The following is a 25,544-nucleotide window of genomic DNA, read 5'->3' on the forward strand; positions in this document are numbered from 1 at the left end:
CAGTGGGGTGGAGTCTGGAGCCGACAGCCAAGATAGAATTCTTGAGGCGTCTTTGGTGCAAAATGGTGGTTTATTAAAGCATGGGGAAGGACCCATGGGCAGAAAGAGCTGCTGCCCTGGGGTTGTGAGGAATGGCCCATTATATACCCTCAAGTTGGGAGGGGGTTAGGGATAGCATAAGTCTCTAAGGAACTTTGGAAGCAAGGTTTCCAGGACCTTAAGGGGGCTAGCTGTTGTTGGGAAAAGGTCATTTATTACTGTCTAATAAAACCTGAGTTATGAGACCCTTCAAATGTATATCGGTGGGCCATATGCTTGGGGGATGATTGCCAACATGTATCTTGGGGGGGGGGGAGGTTAGAGATAAAGGAAGTTTCCAAAGGAATTTTTATATGTTAAAGTAGACTTACAGGATCTTGGTGGAGGGGAGGGGGATCAGGCTAGGACTGCCTTTTGCCCTTAGCAAAGTGTTAACATCTAGGCAGCTGAGTTCCTAGAGGAATATCACTGTGCCTGTTTCAAGGACTTCTCAATGGGCTGTAGGTAGTAAGAAAATTTCATTGTGTCTGCATATATTCCCTTCTGGAAGCTAGGTTACTGATAGCTTTGTTCTTGTAAACTGCTAAGACATTTGTAAACTGAGGGAGACTTAAGTCTTGCAGGATTGTGGTATCTATAGGTTAACTGTTTCTTTGTCCTTTAGGGCAGCCAGGAGTGCCTGAGGAATGTCACATACATCCCATGGGGGCTGGAGGGTTGCAGGGTGTCAGCTTCTGCTTTGTCCTCAGCTTGCCTTCCATTCCCTCATCATTAGGGGCTAGTCCAGACTCTTAATTTTCCCCATAGCTGCTTCAGCAGCTCACCCACTGGCTTTTATAACATGGTCCTAATGATCAGGGCATTTGTATTCAGGGACCATGGTAAACTATTCTGTAAGTAAATTTGAAAACAAATGACCTAAATGAGTTTTGAGGTAAATTTTGATTGAGTTATTTATGACCTTGAAGAATTGCGTAATAATTAATTCCTGTATAGATCAATGAGGGGGTAGAAAAATATTCCACTTTCCAGTTATTATGCTTCTGCTTCTACATGTAGTGTTTTCAAAAATTCTAAGATCTGTTTGTGGATATTTTTGTTTTACTTAAGAGTATGATTTGTAGTAACGTGCTCTTATTCTTTCATACAAATGAGCCCTTCTGTCCTAGGAATTGTAGGTACCAGGGATACAACAGTGGATAAAACAAGTCTCTCCCTACAGATCTTGCTTCATTCAAGTTGGGAGGGATTCAGGTAATGAGCAAGTAAATATATATAGCCTTGAGGAATGAGTGAGGAAAATATGGCCTTGAGGAAGATAAAAGCAGATTCAGTACAATAGGGAGTGCTGGTTTGTGGGGAGGGCGCTGTTTTACATAGGGAAGTCAGGAAAGGTTTTATTGTTCAGGGATAGTTCAGTAGAAACATGAAACAACTAAGGAAATGAGTTGTAAATGTCTGGGGGAAGAACATTTCCTGGTTTACCAAAGTGGAGACCAGTTTTTTGGAGAGATCTGGAGAGAAGAGTATGGATCCTGTAGGATTTTATAGGTTGCTTAAAGGACCTTGATGTTAATCGGAGTGGGAGGGGAAGCTATCAAGAAGTTAGGGAACAGAGAGTAATATGATTTCAGTTAGGTTTTTGTAAAGATATGTAAAGCACCTGCATAAGGGGAATAAGGGCAGAAGCATGGAGACTAGTTAGGAGGCTCTTGTACTAAAACAGGTGTAAATTGATGGTGACTTTAGCCAGAGTAGTGAGAAGTGGTTGGATTTTGGATATATGTTGAAAGGAAATCTGACAGAATTTGCTGATACTATCTGGGACACGAAAGAGAGCAGTCAATTTTTTTGGCTTGAGTAATTGGAAAGATTGACTTACTATTGATAAGATGGGGAATATTGTGGATTAAGTTTGGTCATGTGAGAAAAGCAGATGTTTGGTTGGAAATGTCAAGTGTGAGATACCTGTTAATGTATCAGATTGAAAATATTTGAGTGATTTTCTGGATAGTTGACCCTGGCGTTTTGGGAAGAGGTTGTGGATGATTACTGAGGAAAGGTTTAAACCTAATGAGTGAAGGAGTTTGATAACTTACTTAAAAATGGATGATGATATTTTACTATCAGGTCTTAGAATGCTCTAAATGTATTAAAAAACAGTGCTTCCTACTCTTTTTGTTTTAATTTTAAGAATTTGACCTACAGCAGGAAAAAGGGGCAAAACGCTTGATTGTAATAGTTTAGGGGATTGTTTTAGTTTTTCGACCTGTGATACATCAGAAGAAATAAGAGGGAACATAGGTCAATAGCTATTTGAAAAATACCAGAAAAATTACAGCTCCTAAGCATTTTTTTTTTTTTAAAGGATTAGGCTTATCTTTTTCTTTTCTTAATTATCTTAGGAAGTGGTGAGGAAAAAACCTAGGTTGGAGTAGAACTAAAAGTATTAGACTGTATAAAAAGTGAATTTTGCTGATTCATTTTCCATGGTTTATTTTTGAAGTATGAGTGACAGTATTTTTCATTTGTTCATTTAAACTAAAATTTATTTTTAGGGTGTTTGACATTTCTTACACTTTTTTATTTTCTAGTAACTGGAGAACAAATTAATTTTGGTGTAATTTGGTATATTACTAAAGGTGTATACTTCATATTTAAACACAACGTAAGCTACTATAATGAAAGTTAGTAACAGTTCTCCATAGCCATTTTAAAAAAATAACCCCTTCTAACTGATCATATCTAATTTTTTTTTAAAGATTTTATTTATTTATTCGACAGAGATAGAGACAGCCAGCGAGAGAGGGAACACAAGCAGGGGGAGTGGGAGAGGAAGAAGCAGGCTCATAGTGGAAGAGCCTGATGTGGGGCTGGATCCCATAACGCCGGGATCACGCCCTGAGCCGAAGGCAGACGCTTAACGATGGTGCCACCCAGGCGCCCCGATCATATCTAATTTTAATTGTCCTTCAGTTGAATTTGATACGGAGAAAAATGAATAAAGGTTAAAAAAAAAAAAAAGCCATCTCAAAAAACCCCCCATGTATAACATAAGAAAAGAACACACTAAAGAAAGCACTATGGTACCTTTTTTCTGACGCTCTTTGGTTGACGTGTGATACTCTGTCTTAGGTTTTTTCCTCAATAGAAACAAGTACCCCATCTATCATTTTGTTGTCAGATTTAATAATTACTATTGTTACTTATATTTAAGGTAATCATGTCTTTCATTTGAGAAGATTATTGTTTGAAGTCTACAGTTTTTAAGATCTTGGTTTTAGTATTGTGTAGTTTTATTTTTTTTAATTTAAAAAAAATAAAATATGTATTTTGTATATTTGTAAGTTATATTTATTATATAAATTATTTTTAAGTTTTTGAAATTCTTTTTATCATAGATTTATGTTTTAAAAGAGTTACTTTAGCTGTGAGAAAAGATTTGACTAAAAACTGAGTGAAGTTTTTAAAAAGTTGACTAAAAACTTTTTTTTTTTTGTAATTGGTATCTTTAGATCCAAAGGCAGAAACCAGATTATACATCACAGTCAATGACTTTGAATTTCATGTCTATAATCGTTCGGATCTTTATGGACGTCTTCAAGAATTGTTCGGTTTGGAGCCAACAATAATTCCACCCAAGAAAGAGGATGATAAAACACGGGAAGACGGAAGAACAAGAACCCAGTCCAAAATTGAAAGGTTCATAGTCACTCTTTTTTTTTTTTTTAAAGATTTTATTTATTTATTTGATAGAGATAGAGACAGCCAGCGAGAGAGGGAACACAAGCAGGGGGAGTGGGAGAGGAAGAAGCAGGCTCATAACTGAAGAGCCTGATGTGGGGCTCGATCCCATAACGCTGGGATCATGCTCTGAGCCGAAGGCAGGCGCTTAACCGCTGTGCTACCCAGGCGCCCCTCATAGTCACTCTTGAATTTTATTAATCCCCAGCATTTAACATTTACTTTTATTAGAATATCGTTGATGCTACTCACCTAAATACAGCCTAATCTTTGTAGTTTGAGCAAAACTTACATTCACGTAAATTATATAATTCCTTTAAAAATTCAAATAATACAGAATTATATAATGTAAAAAGAAGCAGTCTTGTTCTGCTTACTAGTCTTACTTTCCTCCATATTGATAACTATCGTTATGTATTTGTGTTTGTTCCTTTTGAGTGCATGGACATAAATAGATACACATATATACATAGTTAAGATACATATACAAATATATGATTTTGTTTTGTTTGTTTCTGGGCTCTCTACATTGTTTCTGTTACATTGAGTTATGTGTCTATTTTTCACCAGTACTGCACTATTTTGATTACTGTAGTTTTACAGTAAGTCGTGCAGTCAGGTAGTGTCAGTCCTCTAACTGTGCTGTTTTCCTTCAACGGTATGTTGGCCATTCTGGGTCTTTTGCTTCTCCATATATACTTTAGAATCAATTTGTCAATATTCCCAAAACAACTTGTAGGGATTTCAGTTTGGATTATATTGCATCTATAGATCGAGTTAGGAAAAACTATCATCTTGATTGTGTTGACTCTTTGTATCAGTGGGCATGGAATATCTCTCCATTTATTTGGTTGGTTGATACCTTTCATCACAGTTTTATAGTTTTCCTTATGTAGATCTTCTATATATATATTGCTAAATTTCTATCTAAGTATTTCATTTTTGTGGTGCTAATGTAAATGGTATTGTGGTTTTAATTTTAAGTTTCACTTGTTTATTTTTGGTGTAGAGGAAAGTGATTGACTTTTGTGTATTATTAATCTTGAATCCTGCAACCTTGTTATAATCACTTATTGGTTCCAGGAGTTTTTTGTCAGTTCTTTCAGATTGTCTACACAGATGATTGTGTCATCTGCAAACAAAGAAAGTCTTATTTCTTCCTTTCCCACCTTAATCCACTCTAGCCTCAGTAAACAACTTCTCTGTTGTATATGATGTTTCTTCTCTATGGAAGACTCTTATCTTCTTTGCCTAACTCATTCACCCTTCAGGTCTCCCTGACCCTTCTGTGTGTGCCCACAGAATTCTATTCTTTTTCCTAAGGTAACACTCCTTACACTAAAATTGCCTATTATAACTATTCTTATTCCCATTCTAGGGTACAGATACCCTCAAAACAGAACAGTTGCCATATTCTCAGTATCCCCAATACCTCAGCGCAGTGCCTTGGACATAATACCCATGAAATATTTAATTGAGAATAAATGTCCTCATCATCTACTTAAAAAACTATTAGGTAAACAAGACTAGTTCAACATTCAAAAATCAGTTAACACTCTAAAAATGAAAAACCAAATGATAATATCAGTAGATTCAAAATAAGTATTTGACAAAATCCAACACTCACTCATGATTAAAATCTCACAGTAAACTAGGAATAAAGGAGAACTTCTTTGATTTGATAAAGAATATCTACAGAAACCCTATAGTTAACAATATACTAAATGGTGAGAAACTAGAAGCTTTCTCACTAAGATCAGGTACAAAGCAAGGATGTCCCCTTACACCACTCCTTTTAAACTTTGTACTAGAAGTACTACCTATTGCAATAAGACAAAAGGAAATAAAAGTTATACAGATTGAGAAGGAAGAAAGATGTTGTGACAGTTCAGGGAAGAGATGATCATCAATTGGGTTGGTTAACAAAAAGGGAGAGAAGTAGATGGATTCCAGATGTACTTAGGCAAATGAATCCATAAGACAGTTGATAGATTAGGTGTGGAGAATGAGTAAGAAGGATGAGTCAATAATGAATCCAGTTTCTAATTTAATTAGTGGTCATGCTCATGGAATCTTAGAAAAAGAGCAGGTTAGAGGGGAGATAGGTTAGTTTCAAATTTAGTTTTAAGCACTGAGGGCTACCTTAGTAAGTGGAGATGGCCTCAGAAATATGATTTAGGAGTTACTGGGTTATTGAAAAGATATGCTTTGAGTTCTCATCTGAAATCTTTAGTGATTTGCTGTGAAATTTTCATATCTTAAATTTTGTGTACTTTGTGTGTAGCCAATTTCTTTTTTCTTATTCTTGGCCTATCATTTTCATTTTATTGAGAGGAAATTATTCTGTCACAAAGTGATGGGATGGGGGTAAGGAAAGGAGAGGATCAGCCGAGGTGTCAAAAGTACTTAAAACAGTAGAAAATATCAGTGTGACTTGTACCTTGGTCATTTGTTATTTTAGTAATTTAGGTTGTCTTATAGAATGTCACATTATAATGAGTGTCATTGTGAATGTAATGACAGCATATCATAATTTATACTTTTGTCATTAAAACTTACTACTCTAAAAACATAATTTTGTTATTATACCTTGCCAATCTAAAAATTGATATATGAGTGCATTCCAAGAGATATTTGAGAGATAATTAGTATTCTGTTAGATGCTGTCATTATTTTGTTTACTGTAGCAATCATTAGATGTATTTGGAAAGTTACAGCTGGTATGACTGTGTATTGTGAAGAAGTCAACTGTATTCTCAGCTATTTAAGCTTTTCTTATATATGTCTATTTTTATTTTTATTTTTCTCAGAGTTAAAGTAAAAACAGAATCTCAAGACCCCACATCTTCATGGAGATCACTTATTCCAGTCATAAAGGTCAATGTGAGCACAGTAAGTAAATTCTGCTGTAGTTAATGTTTGGTGGGTTAATAATAGAAACTCTTATTTTTGCAAATAAAATTTTCACTTAAGAAAATGATTTTGTAGAGTTGTTTTGGTTCCAAAGTTCATAAAAGTGTGAAAGAATTATTTTAACACCAATACCATCTTAGCACACATTTATTAGGTCTTAAGGACTACTTATTCACAAGTTCATAGATTTCTTTAAAAACTGGTCTAAATTGATCAGTGGAGTAATTTGGGTAGTATGGTGCTAAAGTGGAATTGTTTAGTTGTTGCTTTAAAATGTTTGTTATTAGGTCAACTGAGGAAAAATATATGGTCTGTATATTACAGCATAATTTCTCTTATCTATTTTTTAGGGACGTTTGGCTTTTGGAAATCATTACCAACCTCAAACTCTATGTATCAACTTTGACGATGCTTTCTTAACTTATACTACAAAACCACCTTCTAGTCATCTTGACCAATTCATGCATATTGTGAAAGGGAAGCTTGAAAATGTTCGAGTCATGCTTGTTCCTAGTCCAAGATATGTTGGTCTTCAAAATGATGAGTAAGATAGTCTTATAAATTGCCTTTATCTGATTAACTTATTTCATTTAGCATAATCCACTCCAGTTCCATTCATGTTGATGCAAATGGTAGGTATTCATCCTTTCTGATGGCTGAGTAATATTCCATTGTATGTATGAACCACATCTTCTTTATCCATTCATCTGTTGAAGGACATCTTGGCTCCTTCCATAGTTTGGCTGTTGTGGACCAACAGGAAGAAATCAGAGAGGGAGACAAACCATAAGAGACTCTGGACTCCGGGAAACAAACTGAGGGTTAGAGAAAGGAGGGGGGTGGGGGGATGGAGTAACCAGGTTATGGGTATTAAGGAGGGCACATGGTGTGATAACAGTGGGTATTATATGCAGCTAATGAATTGTTGAACACTACATCAGAAACTAATGATATACTATATGTTGGCTGACTGAACATAATAATATAAAAAAGTCATAAAAATAACAATTTCTTTATATCTAATATAGATATCAGAATCTTTGGCATCTCTATTTTTTTTTTTTGCTCTAAGTTGGGCAATAATTGGGTATATTTCTCTATTAAATCAGTTTACAGTGTAGTCTTTCTTTATAATTATAAATGGAGATATTATCCATTGATGAACTCTAATTTTAAATATTTTCCTATAAGATTATAACTATAATTTTTCTACACTTTTCTTCTTCTCACTATACTTAGGAAACTTATTTTGGGCATTTAAGCCCTGATGTTTGTAGGTTAGAAAATATAAATTATAGGTGGGTTTTTATTTCCAGAAGGGATGGATTAATAGTACATTCAACAAATGCAGTATATTGGGGTGCCTGGGTGGCTCAGTCGGTTAAAGCGACTGCCTTCGACTCAGGTCATGATTGCAGAGACCTGGGATGGAGTCCCGCATCAGGCTCTCTGCTCAGCAGGGAGTCTGCTTCTCCCTCTCCCTCTGCCTGCCGCTACCCCTGCTTATGCTCTCTCTCTCTCTCTGTCAAATAAATAAATACAATCTTTAAAACAAACAAACAAAAAACAAATGCAGTATAGTGGAATACCATTTTAAGTTAATTTAAACTTGAAAATTGAATCTAAATTACTCTTGAAAAACTGGTGAAGTTAGGATAATACAGTTTTAAACTGTCCCAGCTTCTATCTTTGTGTGCAGGCAGTATAAAGTTTATGAGGTTATGAGAAGCATAATTATTCCTTCTTAGTTCCAACTTTTGGCTAGCTTGCTTATTAGGTTTCTCCATCATTAGAATGATGGAGAAGTTTTCCCTATGTGAGTAGCAGGGAGGCTGTGGGTTTACCTCATCTCATTCTTCATAATCACAGACTTTGCTAAGCATCTTGTAGAATGTGGGCTGTGCACACATTCTATATATTATGGGTTAAAGTTATAATACTGAATAAATCTGGACTTTGTGAAATTTACTAGAGTAAGATAAAAAGGTGTTTTCTTATTAATTTTTATAACAAGATGTAAAATTGTGTTTTTCACTCTTCAAAGTAAGTGTGGAAATTAAATGATGATATTAGACATTAACCTGTGTCATTTAATACATATTTAGAAAAAGATTGTTGAGTTTGTATATATTATCTAATGATTGAGAAGTTAATTTTGATATAGAAGGAAGATGTGGCATATGAATGAAAAAGAGAAAAGTTGTTGAATCAAAGCAAGTAAAGATTAATAGTTTGTGGGAAAGCGATTATAGAGAAACATTCATTCCAGAATTTTTTCAAGTTGATCAACTAAATACTCTTGGAAATAGATAATATAAAATTGTTAAAAATAAAAATGACTTAATATTTTTCTTATTTAATGTTTCTGAAAGATTAAACCTTATTTTGCAGTTATATAAAATATTTCTTATTAAGTTATAAAGTATTAATATAAAATGGTTGAATTTTAAGCTTACTTTTAAGTTTTTGTTGCAAATGCAGAATATGATTATTCCAGTGATCAGTGTTCTTCCATTGTATTTAATTAAACTTTGCTTTAAACCGATTTCTCTCATTTAAAACTTAAAATGAAAAATGTAAAGCAAATTTTCTTTTTTCGTTTTTTTTTGAAACTAATATATTGACTAAAAATTTTTCAGTACCAATTTATTATTTAGTCTAATATAGAATACAGCTATGCAAAACTTCATTGTCTATGTAAAAGTTGTTTTGTTTTCCCTTTTCAATATGCTACACTTGATTGCTCTTTAGATTTTTTTTTCTCTTTTTGTTCTCAATTATTACTACCATAATTAGAATACAGAACATTTTTTATTGTGGAGATGTACTTAGTTTGCCATCCCCCCTCCTTTTTATAGACCACCAAGATTAATGGGAGAAGGGTTTGTGGTGATGCAGTCAAATGATGTTGACATCTACTACTACATGGATGAGCCAGGTATTATTAGTCTTTGAAAGTGTGTTTCATAGCTACACTTCTATTCTATGAAATGTTGATATTTAATAATATTTTAAGTCTCCTAGTTAGGATAAAGCAAACATCAGTAAATCATAGACGTGGATTGAAGAGTGCCTACCTAAAAAATGTCTGTGTCATTTATCAAAAATTGAATATTACTATTTCAGACCAAAAGAGCAATATAGGAATCTTTTGTTCAATTCTATTTTCAGAAGTATACCTCAAAAATTGTGAATGCAAGTAACCTGGTGTGAAAACCTATAGAGAATGTGGTGACAGTTAAGGTAGTTCATGCTAGCTTAAGAAAAAAATCCTTTGAGGCTTGAAGTTTAAGGATTGAAATCTAGCTGGTTAGAGTGCTTCACAGGTGGCTTGAATTTTATAAAAGTAGCTCATCATCGGATTTTTAGCCCTTTTTTCTTATTTCTGGCTTTTTATGCCTTTCATGGCGTTTATGAGGTCAGAGTATTTTCAGAGTAAAAGTAGGACGTTACTTGCCTTTTTCGCCATATTGACATTTGCACTGCTGGTCCATGAGCAATGGTGGGTGAAAGTGTTGGTGCTTTAGCATGAACTAAGGCAGTGGTTCCAAACTATACTAGTAATCACTGTCTTTTTCACTGCCACACATTTACAGTAAAACAAATGCCAGTATCAGTTTTAAAAACTTAGATTAAGCAGTAAAAATAGTTTTTGTCATATCTTGACCCTTGAATAAACTTTTTAATATTCAGTGTGATAAAATGGCAAGTACACATAATATACTTCTGCTGCATACCAATATTTTCCAAATGCATGACGTTACAAAGTTATGCGTGGGTAAAAGATATATTCAAAGGTAAGAGAGATCAGCAAATTTTAATGTATCAGACTATGAAAAATTCAGTATAGAGTTTCAGATTCCACATTGCAACTAACTTTTAAGAAACTACCACTTGTTGAATTTTGGTATAGTGTTAGAGAAGAATATCCAAAATTATCTGAAAAAGCTATTAAAATACTCCTCCCTTTTCTATATAGCTATTTGTTTGAGGCTGGGTTTTCTTCACATCCTTAAACAACAGATTAAATGCAGAAGCAGCTGGGAGAATTTGCTTATTTTCTATTAAGCTAGACGTTAAAGAGATTTGCTTAAGTAAAAACAATGCCAGCGCTTATTTCTAGAATTTGTTTTAGAAAATGTGGTTATTTTTCATTAAAAAGTATTTTCATTAAAAATGGAATTAAAATTTCATGTAATTTTTATAAGTTTTTTCATATATTTTCATTAAATTTTATTAAATGTAATGAGTTTGATTTTATTAACCATTCATTACATCAACATGCAATGAGTTGTTACTTTAAAAATAAAAATTTTTTAAATTGCTCAATTTCAATTTTTAGTACAGTAAATTATGATTGAGATAATACCAAAAAATCCCACTGTGCATCCTCTGTGATTTTTAAGAGTGTAAAGGATTACCGAGAGCAAAACATTTTTAGAACTCCTAATCTAGGGAATCTTTAAACAGTAATTTTAAGTAAGTGCCTTTCTATTGTATATTCTGCAATATAGGACTTGTTCCAGAAGAAACAGAAGAAAATATTGAAGGAGAAATGAGCAGTGAGGATTGCAAATTACAAGATTTGCCTCCGTGTTGGGGACTGGATATAGTTTGTGGTAAAGGAACAGATTTCAACTATGGGCCATGGGCCGATAGGCAAAGGTACTTGAGTAAATTATATTTCTAGTAAGTCTTTTAATGTATGAAGATAATGATACAAATTTTATTTAAAAAGTAGCTTAATATTTTTATAAGCTATTTTATTATGGCAGGGTAAGATATCACTAAGCATTTTAATTCAAATTATAAGTTGTTTGTAGAGAAATCAGTATAAGCAAGTTCACTCTGAAGGAGGGGCTAATTCATTAGAAAAGTGGTGAATGAGGAGCATATTTATTTGTTTCTTGTTTTTTCTTTTGTGTTTAATCAATGAATTTGCCAGGGATTGTTGGCTGTGGAGATTCAGAGACAAAAGACACATAGTTCAGTTTTAGTGAGGGACAAGAAACAAAAGAATCTTATTAAGTGCTGTAGAGGTAAGTAAATAGTCTTGATGAAACACTTAGAAAGGTACTGTACTAGTTTGCTAAGACTGCCATAACAAAATACCACAGACTGTGGTGGTTCAATGGAAATTTTTCATGGTTCTGGAGGTTAGAATTCTGTGATCAAGGTGTTGGTAGGTTTGGTTCCTTCTGAGGGCTGTGAAGGAAGGGTGTATTCAAGACTTCTCTTCTTGGCTTGTAGATGGTCATCTTTTCTCTGATCTTCCCATCATCTTCCCTTTTGTGTGTCTTGTAGGCCTCTGTGTTCACATTTCCTTGTCTTACAAGAACACTAGGCATATTGGATTAGGGCCCACCCTAACGACCCCATTTTAACTTAATTACCTCTCTAAAGATCCTATCTCCAAACATCAAATTCTCAGGTACTCAAGGTTAGGACTTCAATATACAAATTTTTAGGGGGACACAATTCTTCCCATAACAGGTACGTAACTCTCATAACTAAGAGAAGAATTGGGGAAGGCTTTTTAGTAGAGTTAACATGTAAGGTGAATTTTGAAACCGAAGTAGGAGTTAGCCAATGAAGGAAGAGGAAGACAAATACTTGAGGCAAAAGAAGAGTTCTGCAAATGCATGATGACAATGGAGATTTGTCTTACAGTTTGTACAGGTTGTTAGGAGATTTGTAGGTAATTAAGAAACAGATTTTATACTGGAGGTCAAAGACAGTGTCTGAAAGGTTTTTTTTTTTTTTTTTTTTTTAGTCATTCTATTGATTTTGAAGTAATTCTTATTTTAATATATTCTGACCACATTTCTATGTACTGAAGAATTTTAAGCAAAGAAGGGGACATTTACCACTAATTATGAGGAAACATCTAGATTTTTATGTAAATAGACACTGTCTAAAGTCAGTTTAGTTTTTCTGCTCATAAACAAGCTTGAATGGAGAAATTCAAGCCAAGTCATTCACCAAAGCAGATTATTATTGGGCTGTTGATGGACTAATGAAGAGTGCTGATACTGACGTGATATACTGACTCTTTTTATACTTGTTTTAAAAAGTGCTTTGTACCTAGCATTGCTAGAAGAATTATATACTTTGTTAAGTAGCATGTTCTATTAATCTTTGTATCTCTAGTATATGGGAATACCTGCCCCATCAAACGTAGCTATTTAACAATTGTGTGATAAATTAATAAGTAAGTTTCATTTGAAAATTCTTGCAATATGCTAATACAATACTTTGCTGAGTTCTGGATTAGGTTATTTATTAGACTTGAAAGTGAACAGCTTAAAATTTCTGGTTAGGAAACAGATGCTTTTCAAATTACTGGATTTATATTTTCCTTTTGTGATAAAATTTTTCCTACAGTAAGCCATGCTGTATTTACTATGGGATAGTTGAAAATGAGGGTTTTTACATCCTATTAAGTAACAGTTTCATTTATACATTATTATATTTGAAAGGAAAAAATTAAAACAACGCTTCAACACAGACACATACAGTAGTTTTGCATTTCTAAGACTTGAATATAAAGTCTTGAATAAAGGGGGGGAGGGAGAAGGTAAGCAGACTCCCCACCGAGCAGGGAGCCTGATGCGGGGCTAGATCCCAGGGTTCTGGGATCATGCCCTGAGCCAAAGGCAGATGTTTAACCGACTGACCACCTAGGCGCCCTGAGAAACTTACTTTCACATGGGCTTAGTTTACTAACAATACTTTGCTCTTCACTTACATGTACAAACAGTGCATTTCCTCTCTGTAGCCATTTCCTTTTCTTCTTCCCCATTTTGAGTTTCTATACAAATATGAATTGTAACCAGAAATGAATAGTAAGGTCAGTTTTCATAGCATCCACTAAGATACAAGAAATTTAGGAAGAAATCTCAACTGTTTTGCTATTGCATAGTTCATTCAGTTTTGGGAAGAGATTGTGATCTTTGATATAGAATGACTTGTTATAACTTACGAATTTTGATTTCATTCTACCACCTTACATGATTTTTCTGAATCTTTAAGATATCCAGCTTTTCCTTCATGATATTTTCTTTCTGGGAGTTTTCATGTCACAGTTGAAGTACAGACTTTATGAGATTTGTACTTAATCCTTAAATAGATGGTAATTACAATAATGTAAACATTTTCAACATTTGTCTAGCCTTTTACTGCTTTCACATAAGTGCTTTTATTTATATTTTCACACTTGATTCTCATAACCCAGTGAGATATATAGGGCTGGTATGGTAAACTTATTATATCTGTGAGAAAATGGAGATGCAGAGAGGTTCAGTGATTTGGGCAAGATAAGTAATGGGTTGTGAGATCAAGCCCCACATTGGGTTCTGTGCTCAGTGAGGGAGTCTGTGTGAAGATTCTCTCCCTCTGCCCCTCTCCACTCGTGTGTGTGTGTGTGTGTGTGTGTGTGTGTGTATACAGGCCCGCACATGCTCTCTCTCTCAAAAAAATAAATCTTTAAAAAAATACTCAAAGCTTGTTGATCTTTGGAAGTATAAAACATTGGAGAAAAGAGTCTTTTGTTTTACTGAAAGGAAGTTCGAGTAGCTGTTATTTTGTGACTTAAATTTTTTTCTATTTCATGTCCAATTGTTAAATGAGATAGCAGCGATAGTACAAAGTTAGAATACTGATTTTGCTCCCTTATAGATGTAATTTTGTTTGAATAACAAGTTATCCATTATACCTCCTTATATAGAGATTGTTTATGGAAGTTTTTCTTCCCACCTGATTATCAAGTTCTGAAAGTTTCTGAAATTGCACTGCCTGGGAGACCACGACAGATCCTTGCTTTTGAACTGCGAATGAATATTATTGCAGATGCTACAATTGATTTGCTGTTTACCAAAAACAGGGTAATTATTGAAATAATATAGTAGAAAATAGTGTTTAAAATTTGAACATTATTTTCCAGAGTATTTTTCTGGTAACTAGTTCTATACTTAGATTCATTTCTATGAGCTCCCTACCACCCTATGTTGCTTTCATTAAGTATCAAAAGTAGGAAAAGTTAATAATAAACCTTAATTCTATAGTTTGGTTCATTTTCTTCTTTATTGGCCAGATTGTTTTAGTGTATTTTTAGTAAAACTTTGAACTTTTGTTCTTAGGAACTTTTAATACCCATTTCATATCATTGATGATTTTATTTTGTCTGTGATAATAACTGAAAAGTAAAGATGGGAGTATGATTAACTAGTGAGAAAATAATTGTTTTATATGGTTTAATTTTTTTCTTTTGGTAGGAAACAAATGCTGTACATGTAAATGTAGGAGCTGGCTCATATTTAGAAATTAATATTCCAATGACAGTTGAGGAAAATGGTAAGCTGCAATGAGTACTTTCCTATTTTAAATGTTTAATAGGTGAATAATTAATCTATAAATAATAGTTTGTTATCCCATCTAGACCAACAGTAATGAGGTTTTCTTTTTCAGCTTTCTATTATATTTACATAACAGTACATATTAATTACATAATTAAATTATTTGTGCACCTGGAGAGAAGGGAAAAATTTTTAAATCGAGTTAGGTCTTATGCTTTCGTTATACTCTATACTTCTTTTTTGTAAGACTGAGCATAATTTGTTTAAAATATTTTTCCTATTAGTCTGTTGCTCTGTAAGAGCAGGTGCTGTGTTTTTTTTAAACTGATGTAAACTTGGTGCTGAACCCAGTACCTGGCACATGGTATATGAGCAGCATGTGATGGAATGACTGATAGGCTTTGTTTTAGGTTATATTGTTAATAGATTTTGTCAGGGAGTAAGCCTGGGACTTTGAAAAATATAACTTTAATAAAGCAGAACATTTCATATTAAAAATATTAAATAATACTCTGCTATAGTTACATCTGAGCTAATCTAAATTCGTTATGCATTTGAAATTTGGATTCTGATACAAGTTAATCAATAATGATTAAATACATTTTGTTAAATTTATCAAAATATTATATAGCCTTCTTCATTTTCCTTCTTCCTATCCTCTTATTATATTTGTAACTGAGAACAATTAAAATGAAATTCTGCTTTATTTATTCACTTCTTGAGAGTACAGAGAATAGCAACTTACCCGTATTTTTAAATCACTAACCAACAATATTACTATGGCTAAGTATAATTAATTTTTTTAAAGCTTTTATTTATTTATTTGACAGAGAGAGAGGCAGTGAGAGAGGGAACACAAGCAGGGGGGTGGGAGATGGAGAAGCAGGCTTCCCGCCGATCAGGGAGCCCTACGCAGGGCTCAATCCCAGGACGATGGGATCATGACTGAGCCGAAGGCAGACGCTTAACGACTGAGCCACCCAGGCACCCTGTACTTAGAGTAATTTTTGTATCACTCTTGGCTCTCTTTACTTGTTTCTGTCACCTTTTCTTGGTGCTGGTATAAGAAGAAAGCAGGTAGCGGGTTGACTACATTCATTAGCTTGTATAAAAATGTAGCAGTCGGGTCTACCTACTTAGATAATCAGTTGTGAAACAGTAACTGAGAATGGCATAGTGTATCTTTTCCCTGTAGCTTTGAGGCTCTTTTAATGAAGAGTTAAACCTGACCTTTGCTGGTTGTAAAAGAGTGGTCATACTAAGTCTTGAAGCAGATGCTTGAGATTCTCTAGGACTGGGTGGTTCAGATACATAGCAGGAGGAAAAAGACAGTTGAGGGTTGGGTAAAACTGAGAATGATTCGATTAACGGAGTGCTTCTACAATTTTTAAACTGATATTGCACTTAGGAAATATTTGTACACCTTTCTTTAGTACAATTATTGATGCACTGGGGTAAGGGAACCACTGAGGGCTGAGGGAATCAGTATCTGGAGCATACTTATTATGATTTCATGGCCAGTGCCACAGCACACTGGTTGTGGAACTCTGAGTGAGTTACAGGTCTAAGGAAAGCCTAGTCAGCTTCTTGAGAAAGGTTAGGAGTCATTTAAGATGACTATCTGAGGGGAAAAATAGATTAAGTCATAGACATTAACAAAATATAATTCAAATACATTTAAAACTTTTTTCAGAGTTTCAGGTGTTTGAAAAAAAATGTCCAGGGCAGGATGCATGTTGAACTAGCCATATACTAATGACCATAGCATTAGTGTTCATGGAAGGGCAGCCCTTCAAGAAAAGAAGTGCAGTACTCTGCAGTTTTCTGCTTTTGTTCAGAATGGAGCTATGTTGTTTGCTAACTGTCATTAATTACATAAGGAATAGCTGTCGTTTAGAAACTCATTATATAAGGAACAGTTGAAAATGATGAAAACAACTTCCCTTGAGTCAGTGGGAGAAGAAGAGACATGAGAGCTATCTTTAATAGTTGAAAACTGTCATTTAGAGGGTAGACTTACAGTTTCGCACTGGAAAGCAACATCAGGAGGACATTCTATGAAAATGGAACTTTATTCCTTTAGAGCTGTCCAAAATGAGAAAGATCGCCTATTAGATCACAAGCTCCCCATCACTGGGATGTATTTGTGTAGTGTCTGATCACCATTTTTCAGGGATTCCTTCTTTGGGTGGTGATGGGAGTTGTTTCCAGTACAAAATTTTAAGTCATGCATATATTTTTTAGGTTCTTAATTTTTATGTTTTCACTTACTAGGTTATACTCCTGCAATTAAAGGACAGCTCTTACATGTTGATGCCACTACCAGCATGCAATACCGGACCCTTTTAGAAGCAGAAATGTTAGCAGTAAGTCTAGAGTATACAGTGATATGTATACATACATAAAATTTGAATTTGGTTTTAATTTTTTAATATAAAATTTTAATGACCAGAAAGTCATTAAATAGTTAATGTTCTCATTCAAGAACTACCAGGTACTCTTGGCCTTATTTTCGTGAAGAGGAGTAGGTTCCCAGTGCTGTGGACTCTGGCGTTTCTCTTTTGCTTTGCTTCTAGTTATGGGCAAAGTGAATATAAGGCAGTGCTAGCATGATTTTTGGTCTTTAAAAATGTGAAAAGTTGTTATAATGTTATTTTTAAATTTTATGACTAGACTAACTCCTATGTTATAAATGAGATAATTTTTCACTATATGTTCTGGCCCCATTGGATTCCTTTTCATGGCTTAATAAATCATTTTGTGTTTTACTTAATGAATGAGGTAAAAAGGAGAAAGTCTTATTGATACTGCAGATTGCCCCATATTAGAAAAAATATGGAAATGCTTATGATTAAAATTGCAGATTGGGGATTCCTTTCATTATCAGGCAGATTATTCCTTATCAGGGAAAATAACAATAATAAAAAATAACAAAAGCCACTATGTAGAATGGCTGATACTCAGAAAGAATTCTTTTCTAAGATGGTATTATTAGGTCTTAATTGTCTAAAAAAAAGCATTTTTACATGTATATATGTAAATTAAGAGGAAAAATTTGCAATTACCAAGAATATATTGAATACTGTAAATGTATATTAACTGGCATATTCAGCATTTTAATGAATTCCTGAGCTACTGCTGATAAATGGTGCTGTGCAATAATGCTATTCCTGGTCAGGCAGCTCTTGCCTTTAGCAGAATCTCCAAACTTTGGTAGATGGAATACATGATAAAGCACCATTACCAAAGTGCCAAATGGGAACCTGGGAGGCACTGGTGGCCAAACCCTGAGCCTCTCACATAACAGATTAGGTTTAAAGAGGAATTAAGGACACTGGTTGTTACTCTGTTAGTTTAGCTAGAGTACAGTATCACAACTGTAGTCTGCTTTGTTGTTCTTAAAGTTTTTATGGCTTAGTATTTCAAGGAGCTGGATATAATCATAGATCCTGACCTTTAGCCACAGTAATATTAAAATCTCAACGGGGACCTTCTGTTCAGCTCAGTGGGAAAATAAGTTTTTATTACTCTACTAGTGTGTGTGTGAATTTATTTCTAATGTTCTTCACACAGTGTCACATTTTAAACTCTAACATTTTTCCTTACTATTTCACTTGCAGTTCCACATCAATGCCAGTTATCCCCGAACATGGAACATGCCACAGACTTGGCAGTGTGAATTAGAGGTTTATAAAGCCACCTACCACTTCATCTTTGCACAGAAGAACTTCTTCACTGGTAATTTTCTAATAAATGTAAATACAATGAGATTTATCACAGTTAACTTATTTACATTCAGTAAGTTTTGCTTTTAGAGTCAACATAGGGATTTGATGATAGAGTTCATACTTTTTTTACACTTCTTTTTAGGCTAAGAATATAAAAGGGAAAATTTAAATATAGGTATTTTGTGTTCTCTTTTACCACAAACAAGGAAAATATCAACACAAAATTGGGCTTACAAAAAAAAATGAAAGAACTCATCTTAGGCTGGTGCTTTGTGTCATCCTAGTGGGGGATAATTTGGGGAGGATGAATCAGTTTCTTTCTTTGCCTGAATTAGGCATCGGCATGGTTTCATTATTTTGTTTCAGTTATTGTAATCCACAAACAGTATATTCAAATAGTCAAGTATGTTATTTTTTTATTTTATTGAATTGTAGTTGACACATTACGTTAGTTTTGGTTATACAACATAGTAATCAAGCAACTCTATATATTATGCTGTGCTCATCACAAGTATAGCTGCCGTCTGTCACCATATAATACTACTACAATACCATTAACTTTGTTCCCTATGCCATGCCTTTTATTCCAGTGACTTACTCAGTCCATAACTGGAAGCCTGTACCTCCTAGTCCCCTTCACCTCTTTTTCTCATCTCTTTACCCTCCTCCTCTCTGGCAACCATCAGTTTGTTTTCTGTATTTATGGGTCTTTTTCTGCTTTTGGTTTATTTGTTTTGTTTGTTAGATTCCACATGTAAGTGAAATGTTGTTGCAGATGGCACAATTTTATTCTTTTTTATGGCTGCTTAATATTCCTCTCTCTCTCTCTCTCTCTCTCTCTCTCTCTCTCTCTCTGTGTGTGTGTGTTTATATGTCGACACACACCACATCTTCTTTATTCATCTATTGTGGACATTTAGTTTGCTTTCATATCTTGGCTATTGTAAATAATGCTGCAGTAAACATAGGGGTGCATACATTTTTTCAAATTAGTGTTTTCATTTTCTTTGGGTAAATACCCAGTAGTGGAATTATTGGATCATATGGTATTTCTATTTTTAAGTTTTTGAGGAACTTCCATACTGTTTTCCACAGTGTGGCTGTACCAATTTACATTCCCACCAACAGTGCACGAGGGTATGTTATTTTTATATTTGGAGCTCCTACTTCTTTCCATTGGCGTGGATATTGAGTTGATGTTATCATTAGTTGGAAAACATTTCTTTATTTCTTGAAGCATATTACGACAGCTACTCATATTTCATGGGTTTAGGAACATATAGTCTTGGTCTCTAACATAAATATTACTACATAAAAATAAGTTGCATTTATAGAAACTTTCATAAAAAGTTTAGCTAAATAGAGTTGGTCTGATTTGCCAGGGTCAGTGGCTACCCCAGAGCACCTAATATTTGCTTTACTGATTGCTACATTTATCCATCCATCCCTCCCTCCCTCCCTCCCTCCCTCCATCCTTCCCGGTATTCACCAGTCATTTACAAGCATCTGATCTGTGCTGAGTACTATTAGATATTTGGGGATGTAGTGGTAGTCATGTAGATAGTCCTGCCCTCACATTACTTACTAGCAATATGATGTTGGCCAAATTATCTAATTATTTTACCTTCTGTTTCCTTATCTGTGAAATAGAGATAATAATTTCTACCCTAATTTTGCTATTGTTAGAGTTTGGGCATTGTATAATGCCATTACTACAATATGTTCAATAGTAAGTTTTTTATATTTGTTTTCTAGTTTGATTGGGAACTTTATCATGGGGACTAGATAGAAAGCTTCTGTATTCTTGGAGTTATATAATTCTTCAAGGCTTGAGTCAGGGTCCCAGTAGTAGAAGTTGTAACAAAATCCCTGGCAAGTTAAAACTTTTGTCAGTGAAGCTGAACATTGAGTAAGTACTGCTCAATTCAGATTTATTAAAAAAATAGCTAAAACTCACAGTGTGTATTATATATCTGTCTCTGTTCAATTTGCACATATTGAATTGTTGAATCCTTATAATAATTCCTGAGATCGATATTATTGTTATCCTTGTTTTACAGATGAGGAAAGTAAGTTACAGAGTGGTCAAGCAGTTTGTCCAGGGTCACACAACTAGTAAGTCTGTCAAGCTAGTGTTCCAACCCAAGTCGTCTGGCTCGAGAATCTGTTATATTTAGTTTCTTTGGCACTAGCCATTACTCTCTCACTTAAGGTTTTGTATTTTATAACTTTGCTAACCTTTTAAAATAGGTTCCTATTTTCAGGCATTTAATCCTTCACATTGTTTTCACTGCAGACATTTCACATTCTTAGACTATAGCAGTGCTAAGAATAGTTGGAGTAGATAATTCCCCAAGATTTAAAATTTTTAATTTTGTAGTAACACTAATGTAGGCTGAGCATTGTTAGTCACTTTCAAATAGCCAAGTATGCATTTCCCAAGTTACAAACATGTCTTCCCTAAATTATCTTCTTTTTTTTCCCTATTTTCTTTATTTCTCATCTCTAAGCTTATATGTATTGCAATTCACTTTTTTGTTTTTTTTCCCCTAAAATTTATTTGGAGAAATATAAAGAAAATAGAAAGGTACAAAACTTAAGTTCTCATAGCCCTGTTTTTACAGCTATAACTTTTACTCATGTTTCTTCTATTGCTTTTTAGAATCCTTTAAAAACTTATTTATTCTTTAAAAAGGATGGCTATTAGAGAGTAACACGTTTAGCCTAGGGATGAATATACTTGGTCATAGTGTTTGAATTGCTTTTTCTGTTCTCAGTTTTCTATTTCCCCATTGACAGAATTCTGCAGAAAACAAATGATCTAATTTGGTGTGTGGATATGCGTAATATCCCTCAGTGGCCATTCTTACACAAATTATTAGATAAAGTTATTTTATTTTATTTTATTTTTATTTTGACAGAGAGAGAAAGAGATAATGAGAGAAAGGGAGAGCACAAGCAGGGGGAGTAGCTGGGAGATGGAGAAGCAGACTCCCCACTGAGCAAGGAGCCTGATGCGGGACTCCATCCTAGGACCCTGGGATCATGACCTGAGCCAAAGGCAGACAGACGCTTAACCGACTGAGCCCCGATCAAGTTGTTAAGAGATTTTAGTGTGGGGCAAAGACAGCTTCATGATAAATATAAAAAAGAGTCTCAGGAATAAAAGATGTAAAACAAAGGCTGAAGTGAAGTCTCTTCTGCTAATATCGAAATTGACTTAGATTTACTCTGATAAGGGGGAGAAGAAGACAATGCTAACAATATTGCAAAGCTCCAGTACAATTGACTGACATTTTATAGGGTATTTGCCTAACAATGTAATTATAAAGTGAGTTGTAGATGAGTTTTTTCCAGATGATTACCAACTTAATAACTTTATTTTTTTTAAGTTTTTATTTAAATTCCAGTTAGTTAACATACAGTGTAATAATATTAGTTTCAGGCATACAATATAGTGATTCAGCACATCCATACAACATGCAGTGCTCATCACAACTTAATAACTTTAAAAAATTTGTTGTCTAAATGAGTACGGCAGTCATCAAGAAAGTACTTCCTTTTTTAAATTTTTTGGTAAGACCATTTGCCAATGAGAGCAGCTTTTGGTTTAAAGAGAAATACATATTAGATATAGTTATTGAGTCAAGTAAAAATATTTTACCATATTTTAAAATATTTATCAGTAAAGATATTGTACAAGATGGTAAGGAAACTATATTGCATAATATCTTCAAATTTCAAATAAAATACGGTAGAAAAACTAATAAGACTTGTTAAAATAGAAATTGGCTAATAATTTTATAAAATTACATTGGTTTCCTGAGATGACTATTGGATTATTTAAATTTGTGTTTATTTTACTAGCAATTATATCTCAGTCTTTTAACTAAGAGTGTAAAATAGATAAATGCAACTGATGTAAGCTGAAAGTCTCTTATTAATAATGATTCAAAACAAATTTAAACCATGATCTCAACCCACAGAGAACTTATGGCCATGTCACTTTATGGGCATTTCTTGTTTTGTATTAGTTATCAGTCTCAAGTATATTGGCATGTGCCCTAGACTTAAACAAATGAAGCAATACAGAACAGTGTATATATTGATTACTAGCATGAACTGAAACTAACAAATGCATGTAAGACCTGAATACAGAGGAAATGGCTGTGACTTGAAGGCAATCGGAGAAGGTAGGGGAAAGACCATAAGATCTAAAATGGTCTTTGCCAATGAACTCAGTAATATTAACTGATATTTGCATAGTTTGTCTCCATAGAACATTCCAAAGCGTGTTCATTTATATTACCTTCATGACTCTGAAAAGAGATAGCGGTTACTGCTATCCCTGAGTTAACAAGAGGATTTGAAGCAGGGAAACATCCAATGACATGGTCAGATTCAATGAGGCTAGTAAGTGGAAGAGATATTTAAGAACATTTTTTTGACGGTGGATCCTGTGCTTTCTCTGTAGTATCATGTTGTTGTTAAAGATGGTTAGAGTTTCCTTTAGCAGAGAGGATACCAAAGAGTGTACTTATTTTAGATAGGATGAATAGTTTGAGTAAAAGTACAGAACTAAAAATGTTGATGAAGAAGAAAAGTGAGAAAATTAGATTGACGAATGATAAGTTTATACTGTAGAAATGGTTAATTCGAGAGATGACTTTTGGGATCTGATCACTAGCCATTGTGCCAAACAATAAAGTTAGAAAGTTGGCATGGAGTCACGTTAGGTAGGATGGGATGTGGAAGTAAAAGTTTAGAAGTAAGCATAGATACTATACTGTAAGATGAACCACTGTGATTGCTTGTTTAGTGAAATGGAAGTAATTTCAAGTAAAATTGTCAAGTGGAGTCTTCCTTTATTCATAGAACAGGTTAATTACCCTATTCAATTGATTGATATGAAACTCTGCATCTTATTAATATTAATTTAAATTATTGACATTTGATATTAAATGTATTATTTTGCCATTTTAAGAGAGGGATTTTTTAATGTGCACAAGCTTTTGTTCATTGCAGCTAAATTTTAAATGAGTTCATATGATATTATGTAAGAGAAATTTGACTTCTGATTTCATTACATATCATATCTTTCAGTTTAAAGACCTCATTTAGGGGCGCCTGGGTGGCACAGCGGTTGGGCGTCTGCCTTCGGCTCAGGGCGTGATCCCGGCGTTCTGGGATCGAGCCCCACATCAGGCTCCTCCGCTATGAGCCTGCTTCTTCCTCTCCCACTCCCCCTGCTTGTGTTCCCTCTCTCGCTGGCTGTCTCTATCTCTGTCGAATAAATAAATAAAATCTTTAAAAAAAAAAAATAAAGACCTCATTTAAAATCCAAAGAAACTACTTTAAATATTAAATTATTTTTACCTATTATTTTCTTCAGAATATCTTTAATAATAAATGCTTCCATACGGAGAGTGCTTACCCTGTGGTAGTTACTGTGCTAAAACTTGACCCATATAATTTCAGTTCTTATCATAAGTCTGTGAAGTTGTCCTCATTTTGTAAGAGAGAAAACTGATAGCATTTACATTATTTGTTTAAGATTGCATTGCTAGTAAAATGGAAAAGCCAGAATTTAATCCCAGGACTGTCTGCTGTCAAAGTGTGCTATAGTACTGCTTCTAGTCAATTCTCTCTCTCATATATACAAAGTTCTAATTTTACATGCATAGCACTGTGTTATATACTATGAGTATACAGAGATGAGCTTGACACCTTTAGGAGGAGACCATGCACTGAAAGATATGATTGCTGGGAGTATAGGCAAGTAAGCGATGTGAATGCCTGAAGAAAAAGTAAAACCACTGTTTTAGGTTAGTGCTAATAGTTTAATAAAGAGTTTTTGCCTATCGAGATTCAAAAAAAAAAAAAAAAGGTACCAGAGGGTAAGCAGACTAAGTAAATGGATAGTTTTAAAAAGCAGCACTTAAAACCATACAAATCAGCAGTACAACAAATCAGAAGTTAGAGATTAATGACTGTAAATACTAACAGGGCCAAATTTTTGTTCACCATTATATTCCCAGAGTCTAGAACAGAGTCTGGCATACAATAGACACTCTGTAGGTATTTGTTTAATGAGTAAAACAACATGAAAAAATGTTCATCCCTACTTGTAATTAGGAAATTCAGCTAAAGTGAGATAACAGTTTTCAATGATCAATTAATTACCAAGCTACATTCTCCCACTACCCCCAGAGACAAAGAGAAAGGGGGAGGGACTGGGGGAGGGAAAGGTAGAAAGAAGTATAACGCAGGAGAGGGTACAGTGAAATAGATAGTCTAGCATATATTTCTGGAAGGAGTATAAATGGTTTCAGTATTCTCAGAAAGCAATTCTGTAATTTATAATAGCTTTGAAAAAATTTATAAACTTTGACCTAGCCATTTTACTTCTGGAATCTATACTGACAAAGTAATCCTGAATATGTAAAATATCTTACATGAAAATATACATAAAATTATATATAGCACAAAAATTTGGAAAGAGTCTAAATATCCAAGATTACGAAATAGTTAAGTAAATCCTGGCAAATCTCTTTAATGAACTCTCATTAAAATTTTTGTTAATGTGTATGAAATAACATGGAAAAATTTTGAGTTCAATGAGAAAAAGCAATATATAAAATATGTACATCTAGAATAGTATAAAAATCTATATAGAAAAGAAAACTAGAAGGAAACATATCCACAATGCTGGATATTCGAGTAGTGGATTATCAGGTGATATTTTTTTGCTCTTTCATCTTCTAAA

At 34.0% G+C, this 25,544-nt stretch overlaps 1 protein-coding gene across 9 annotated transcripts in view; it reads left to right on the forward strand.

Annotated features, from left to right (window-relative positions):
• The window catches only part of BLTP1 (bridge-like lipid transfer protein family member 1), a 194,488-nt gene that overhangs the window by 31,013 nt on the left and 137,931 nt on the right, over positions 1–25,544 (forward strand). For all 9 annotated transcript variants that reach the window (XR_015726479.1, XM_045799043.2, XM_045799042.2 and 6 more), the window contains 9 exons: positions 3,555–3,741; positions 6,594–6,675; positions 7,047–7,240; positions 9,555–9,634; positions 11,211–11,361; positions 14,423–14,579; positions 14,970–15,048; positions 17,325–17,416; positions 18,671–18,788. Coding sequence is in view for 8 of the 9 variants with exons in the window: in XM_045799043.2 (XP_045654999.2) it covers positions 3,555–3,741; positions 6,594–6,675; positions 7,047–7,240; positions 9,555–9,634; positions 11,211–11,361; positions 14,423–14,579; positions 14,970–15,048; positions 17,325–17,416; positions 18,671–18,788 (1,140 nt within the window). In the remaining variant the exon portion in view is untranslated. The remainder of the gene's footprint in view (positions 1–3,554; positions 3,742–6,593; positions 6,676–7,046; positions 7,241–9,554; positions 9,635–11,210; positions 11,362–14,422; positions 14,580–14,969; positions 15,049–17,324; positions 17,417–18,670; positions 18,789–25,544) is intronic.

Source organism: Ursus americanus, chromosome 13 (assembly GCF_024610735.1).
Source record: "Ursus americanus isolate L20-20 chromosome 13, mUrsAme1.1.p, whole genome shotgun sequence".
NCBI classification, from domain to species: domain Eukaryota; kingdom Metazoa; phylum Chordata; class Mammalia; order Carnivora; family Ursidae; genus Ursus; species Ursus americanus.